The sequence below is a fragment of the Eurytemora carolleeae genome, unplaced genomic scaffold, assembly GCF_000591075.1.
Source record: "Eurytemora carolleeae unplaced genomic scaffold, Eaff_2.0 scaffold1656, whole genome shotgun sequence".
In the NCBI taxonomy this organism is placed as follows: Eukaryota; Metazoa; Arthropoda; class Copepoda; order Calanoida; family Temoridae; genus Eurytemora; species Eurytemora carolleeae.
In genome coordinates this window covers 1-7,550 of record NW_019397578.1, presented here as the reverse complement: position 1 = coordinate 7,550, position 7,550 = coordinate 1, and the positions used below count along the sequence as shown (strand labels likewise).

The window sequence follows — 7,550 nt, the reverse complement described above, 5'->3', positions numbered from 1 at the left end:
TGAACAGGGGGAATTTAAGAAGGGGGGGGGAGAAGAGAAATGGCCTGGGGGAAATGTAGTGTAGAACTAGATGTTTATATAATCTAACTAGAAGAAGCCAAAGGTGAACAAGATAAGGAAATAGAGGAGGGGGGGGGAAGAATATGTAAAAAAAAATTTGCAGAAACTTAATTACATGATTAGAAAGGTTTTGATTATCGCTGTTGGCAACATTTTAAAAAAAATGTGATTTGAACGCAAATTTTTTCTGGCGTGTTTGTAGATATTTTGTCACTTGTAGCCGGACCAAGGAAGCTAAATGTAGCGGATCCGGATCGAGGAAGCTAAAATGAAGCGGATTCGGATCAAGAAAGCTAAAATTTAGCGGATCCGGATCAAGGAAGCTAAAATGTAGCGGATCCGGATCAAGGAAGCTAAAAAGTAGCGGATCCGGATCAGGAAAGCTAAAATGAAGCGGATCCGGATCAAAAAAGCTAAAATGTAGTGGATCCGGATCAAGGAAGCTAAAATGTTCAGGATCCGGATTAATACTAAGAGGAAGAGGGAAGGGTCTTTGAAGTCTCAATTTATTCATTTCGTTTTTTGAATAATTTTTCTAAATTAACATAATCCCAATTTTCTGTTTAATAATTTGTGAATGTATATCATTATATCTTGATAATTCTACAGATATGATAAATTAATTAAAATTTAAATATCTTGATGAAATTATGATATATTTTTAAACACATGCTTTCTCTCTTAAGATATCAATTATCTTAGGAGTATAAAAACATTTTATACATTGAGGATCTAACTGATGAAAGCTAATATTTGAAAATGACAGAATTTACAGAATTAAGATGGATTTAATGGGACTGTCCTTGAAATTTTAAATAACCTTCCATTTACAGAAGGACAAAACCGATTCACAACGGAACCCTTTGAACCATTATCTGATGTAAAATAATGTGAAAGATATCGCTGTTTTTATAGCTTTAAAAGTGTTCAATTCAATTCATATAAAATTAGAAAATGAAAAAAGGGGAGAACATGAATAAGTATATAATTAATGGAAAAATTAGTTAAGGAAAGAGTATATGGAGAAAAAGAATAAAATGAAAGAGTAAAAGAGGAGATATGAGAAAGTGAAAAAGGACGAAGAGGAGAAAAAAGAAAGAACGAAAATAGAAAATGAAAGTCTGAAAGGGGAAGAAAGAATAAAAAGGAAAATGAAAGTCTGAAAGGGGAGAATTGAGAAAGAATGAAAAGAGAAAATGAACGTATGAAAGGGGGAGGGAAAAAAAGAATAAAAAGGAAAATGAAAGTCTGAAAGGGGAGAATTGAGAAAAAATGAAAAAGAAAATGAAAGTCTGAAACGGGGAAGAAATGAGAAAGGATGAAAAGAGAAAATGAAAGTCTGAAAGGGGATATATGAGAACGGATGAAAAAAGAAAATGAAAGTCTGAAAGGGAATATATGAGAAAGGATGAAAAGAGAAAATGAAAGTCTGAAAGGGGATATATGAGAAAGGATGAAAAAAGAAAATGAAAGTCTGAAAGGGATATATGAGAAAGGATGAAAAAAGAATATGAAAGTCTGAAAGGGGATATATGAGAAAGAATGAAAAAAATGAAAGTTTGAAAGGGGATTTATGATAAAGAATGAAAAAGAAAATGAAAGTCTGAAAGGGGATATATGAGAAAGGAAATGAGAATTTAAAGGAAACCCTTGAAGGGAATGAAAATGCAATTTAGGTAAGAATAATGAACCCAAGAATTGGCAGAATATAATTAGGGGAAATTTTACATTTTCCCCAGGGGGGGAGGGAACAGATATAGGATAGAGGGATGGGGAAAACATGGAGGGTGCGAAAAATTAGGGGTATTTACTTTTAAAGAAAATAAATTCCCCCACCGCAAAAAAATCCCATTATGACGGAAAGATTTTTTGGGGTACCTAAATGGACAGCATCAAAAGGCAAGGCCCTTTTTTTAGAAAAGCTTTGATTTAAACATTAAGAAAGTATGGATTTTAAGAGTTTATCGAAAGAATTTTTTTAAGTTAAGATTCACAGGAATTTTTTGTCTATTTTTAGGTATTTAGAAAACTAGAAAAATTGGGGAGTAGTAGGTTCAAATGGAAGATTGGGACTAATAATAGTGCCCCCCCCCTCAACTTCTTTCATATCGGCTTCAAATAAATTAAAACACATGATATAAATAAAGTACGGCTTTAAATAAAGTGGAAGGAGAGAGAAAGAGATTACAGTATAGAAGGGTGGATTAGGGGGGATTGAAGATCATGAGTGAGGGAAATAAGGAGAAAATAAAACGATGATTAACAAGAAGGAAGGATTATGCATTATTAAGATAAATTGAGAATATTCGATTATACAGGGTTACCCACAAAGGATGAGACTGTAAAGACGACCCAAAACTCTAATAATATCTGATGCTTGATGTTTGGCTTTTGCATTCAATTGATGGTTAACAAAATTATTAAGAACAGAAATAAGCCAGTTTTGGCCTATACAAGGAATCCTGAATGGAAGAAATCGACTTAACAAATTCCGTACAATCGTCTCTGAAATCTGTTGGTAACCCTGTACGATATGCAGAGGAAGCTAAGTGATACATCCAGCAGACCTCATAGCTCCACTAGTTTAGATTTTACGCCAAGCATGACATGAGCAAATTTTTCCGGTTACATATAAGAAATTTAAAACATTTTTACTCTGCTTAATATCTCTTCAATCATAGTTATGATTAAAATCAATTTCAATCTTCCATGTAATTTACTTTAGTTTAGCGTGGATAAAGATATAGATCATGGTAATTTACTTTAGTTTGGCGTGGATAAAGATATCATGGTACGCGGGGTGCAAACTGCAGGTGGTATCCATAGTAAAAAAAGAAAGAGTAGTAAAAATATTTTTACAGCCAGAAGAGATCTTGAAAATAATAATGAAGCGCAGAACAGAACGTGAACAGAAACAGAAAGGATTCAATTTGTGAAATAAAAAGGAAAAAAGGGGAAAGGGAAAGGAGGGAGGGGAAAAGGGAAAGGAGGGAGGGGGAAGGAAAAGGAGGGAGGGGAAAGGAAAAGGAGGGAGGGAAAAGGGAAAGGAGGGAGGGAATTAAAAAAGTGTAGGCGGGGGAAGGAAGGAGATAGTTGTGGAGAGGAGGCGAAATGAGGGAGAAAGGAGGGGAAAGGGAGGTATGATTTGGAAGGCAGAAGTAGAAGGGAGAAAAAGAGGAAAGAGTAAGGGGAGAGGGAAGGGGAAAGGTAAAGAGGAAAAGGAAAGAGGAAGGGAGAGAGCTAGAGATGCATGAGAGATATTTTCTAGAAATAAATAAAACAATTTAAAATGCTTGAGCTGACATGAAGGTTGGTGTCAAGTTTATACAACAAGGTAGAAAAACTTGGAAATCATTATTTTCCCAAATTTAAATTTTAACCAATTTTAATCTTAAATTTGGCCAGAGCGTCCTTAAATATTGAAATATTATATTTCAATTTGGAAAATTCCTAATTTAAATCCGAGGAAATATAAACGACAAACACAAGAGAATTTTAGAGGAATATTAAAGAGACTGTTAGAGTTATTTCAAGTGACACTCATTATAAAAAGGTACATGCAAAACTCACAAGGGATCCTTTTCTGTATTGAAAGTGTTTATTTCTGAACATTTCCTCCATTCTCTTTGTAACACGAATCCGCAAGTCATTTTAAAATGTTTAAAAACATGGATATTACAATCATCCTCGATCAGACTAAGCTTTTCAGGGTACCGAGGTGAATCGGACAAGGTACCCTATAAATGGCGCATCACTTCAAATGACGTCTACAAACCCTAAAAATGACTGAACCTATTTTACCTGTTTCTACACGATGCCTCACCCTGAGACTATCGTCCAGCTGGTAAAGAATATTCGTCCCGGCCACATATATCTGCTCGGACAAATCGTCCACCGCCAGGTGGGAAAGATTCGTCCCGGCATTGTGGACGAATTCTCCCACGAGACGACGAACACCTGATGAGGGTGAAAAGTAGAGAAGGAGAATTAGAACCCGCCAACTCATCATTTAACAGAAATCCGCAAAATTCATTCTAATCAGATCAAATCGGATCCGTCAGCGGATTACAGCAATAATCCGCGAATCATCATTGGTGATCCGTGGTTCATCCAATTTTATAGAATAACAAATCACTTTCAAAAGTAAAATCACATTTTTTGATTTTTCTCTCTTCTCTGATGTTTCCGAAAACCCAATCTGAAAATAGAATACGTCAGAATACAAATTATAAGAGTATATCATATTCATATTCAACATATATTTTGAATTTTCCGCAACAACTCTGAACATTAACTAGTTTTTATGTATGTGATAAGCAATTCTGCAAATAAACATTTTGTTGTCCTACATCATATTGGATCGTTTAAAGCTCGATTTTCGGGACTAATCAGAAAATTTAAAAAGAATGAATTGTATAAGGTGAAAACACAAATTTGAATGTAGAAAATACAAGTTGTGCGTATTTTGGCGTTAGCGTTTGGAGATAAATCCAGTGTGATATGGGACGCTCTGAATATATTAAATCTAACCGAAGATGGCTTGTTAACTGATCTAGGAGTAATGAACAACTGATTTTCTAGACCCAAACACGAACTCAAATGTAATATCAATTGCATTTTTAAAACAACATTTTAAGGTTTTATGAGTTTTATTAAACATTTTTATGATAGTATTAGTAATCGTGTTTAAAATAAGTTTTCATTTCATTGCTCATCAAAGCACTACCAAAAAAACAGACTACAGTGTGGTGTTCTCCTTCTGTAGTTTTTGTTATGAATTGAAGAAGTGTAATATCTATAAAATATAGCTCTTTGCTCATGTATATTTATGTGTCAGCTATAGATGGCCAAACGGCTAAACCGAATGGGCTGACATTTCAGCTAGAAATCATTATTTTTAAAAATTTTCAAAAAATGGAAAGATAAATGATTTTGCTGAATAGCTACTTATACAGAAATCTGTGCAGAATCCAATTTAAACTAAAGTAGAATTTCGAGATACATAGATCCAGTGATACAGAGATAGAGATACAAAGAAGATAAAAGATACAGATACAAACAAGAAAAAAATACAGATACAATGTTGTAGATTTGTCAGTACAAATAAATGCGAAAAAATGTAACAAACACGGAACACATGTAACCAAAACATTAAAAATTGGTTTACTAAGTAAACACAGTTGTGTAAACAACATGATAACTCGGACTTCTAAAATAATGTCAATTTTATTGATACTTTAAAAAAATTAATTGTTTTAGCATTGGAAAGTTGGAGTAGGATGGGATCATTGTATGTAGAGTGTTGAGTGTTGAGTGTTGAGTGTTGAGTGTTGAGTGTTGAGTGTTGAGTGTTTAATTGAAATATTGATTCTAATATTTGTATAATGATTTAACATGAATATTATCGCCCAATAATTACTAATATTTAATCATTATATTTACTCCTAACAAACATCAGCAAGGTGTGAAAGTTGAAGATGGGGCCAGATAATTTAATAAAAAATTATATTATAATTAATACCAACATTTATTTTATCAATTCTTTTTTTATGAATTTAATGTTAAACACTATTTTGTTCTTTGCCACAGAAATTATCACCAAGATAATTATTTATATTCACCCTGTACTTTATACCTCTCCATATTCCCTATGCGTAATATATATAATGGTACAAATGAATTAGGTGATAAGTACCTAACCCCCACCCCACCCCAACCCCCCTCCAAAGATAACAGTTTGTGAACTATTGTTAGAAGTGGGTGGGGATCAAAGCAAAGAGGGTTATGTATATACATTGTACATAAGTCAGCATGTAAGTGAGTATAGTATGTGATGTATATACGTTGTACATAAGTCAGCATGTAAGTGAGTATAGTATGTGATGTATATACATTGTACATAAGTCAGCATGTAAGTGAGTAAAGTATGTTTACATGTTTTTATATTTTTCAGCACAAGTAAACAAACATTTTCCAAACATAACATTTAGTTCATCAAGGGAGGAGAAGGGGGGAAGAATCTTGACAGCAAACTAGACAGGAGATGGTAAAATGTATGCGACATCACTCGTACGGCTTTGTGACCTCGTAGCTCCTTTAGTTTTGATTTTGTTGCATATTAGAAATTCAAAACTTTTTGTTCTATTCAATATATTTTAAATATAAGAGGAGTTATAATTGAAATCATATATAATTTCAAACCTAAGTTTAACGAGTCTTGTTTAAATTAAAATAAACGTTAAACTATGTTTTTTGAGAAAAAAGTTTGTGGAAAATATGGATTTACTTATATGTCACCCTATTCTGACACGAATGAGAAAAGGGGGAGGGAAGAGTGGGGTACTTAAAACTTATTGAATTAGTATCAAAGCAAAATTTTAATTAAATTTTAGTTGAATGACACTTGTTTTTTGAAAGTATAAACAGGATACAGAGGAGAGGGGGCAGGGAAATAAAAAGAAATTTGATAAATTTGCAACAACAAAAATTTAAATGTCAAATAAAAAAATGTCGACAAAACAGAAATAATGTAAATAAAGTCGACACAAAGAGAAAGAAAAAGAAGATAATATTTAAAATGTCGAAAAACGGAAATAATATAAATAAAGTCGACTCAAAGAAAAAGAATAAGAAAATAATAAAAAAAATGTCGACAACAGAAATAATGTAAATAATGTCGACACAAAGAGACAGAATAGGAAAAGAAAATTTTAAATGTCGACAAAAAGAAAATAATATTAAAATGTCGACAAAACGGAAATAATATAAATAAAGTCGACACAAAGAAAAAAAATATGAAAATAATATAAAAAATGTCGACAAAACAGAAATATTAAAATTTAACTTCGACACAAAGAAAAAGAATAAGAAAATAATAAAAAAAAATGTCGACAAAACAGAAATAATGTAAATAAAGTCGACACAAAGAGAAAGAAAAAGAAGATAATATTTAAAATGTCGACACAAACGGAAATAATATAAATAAAGTCGACACAAAGAGAAAGAATAAGAAAATAATATAAAAAAGTCGACAAAACAGAAATTATATAAATAAAGTCGACACTAAGAGAAAGAATAAGAAAATAATATAAAAAATGTCGACAAATCAGAAATAATGTAAATAAAGTCGACAAAAAGAGATAGTATAAGAAAATAATATAAAAAATGTCGACAAATCAGAAATAATGTAAATAAAGTCGACACTAAGAGAAAGAATTAGAAAATAATATAAAAAATGTCGACAAAACAAAAATAATAAAACTAACTTTGACACAAAGAAAAAGAATAAGAAAATAATATAAAAAATTTCGAAAAAACGGAAATAATGTAAATTAAGTCGACACAAAGAGAAAGAATAAGAAAATAATATAAAAAATGTCGACAAAAAGAAAATAATAATAAAAATGTCAAAACAATGGAAAAGAATAAAAAAATCATTTTAAAAATATTGACACAGTGGGAAAAAAGAAGAAAATAATATTAAAAATGTC

At 31.7% G+C, this 7,550-nt stretch overlaps 1 protein-coding gene across 1 annotated transcript in view; it reads right to left on the bottom strand.

Annotated features, from left to right (window-relative positions):
• The window catches only part of LOC111715008 (plexin-B), a 53,748-nt gene extending 49,494 nt beyond the window's left edge, over positions 1-4,254 (bottom strand). Inside the window, exon 1 of the mRNA XM_023490242.1 lies at positions 3,862-4,254. Within this exon, the coding sequence (XP_023346010.1) occupies positions 3,862-4,069 (208 nt within the window). The 5' untranslated portion in view covers positions 4,070-4,254. The remainder of the gene's footprint in view (positions 1-3,861) is intronic.
• Between the last annotated feature and the right edge of the window lie 3,296 nt (positions 4,255-7,550).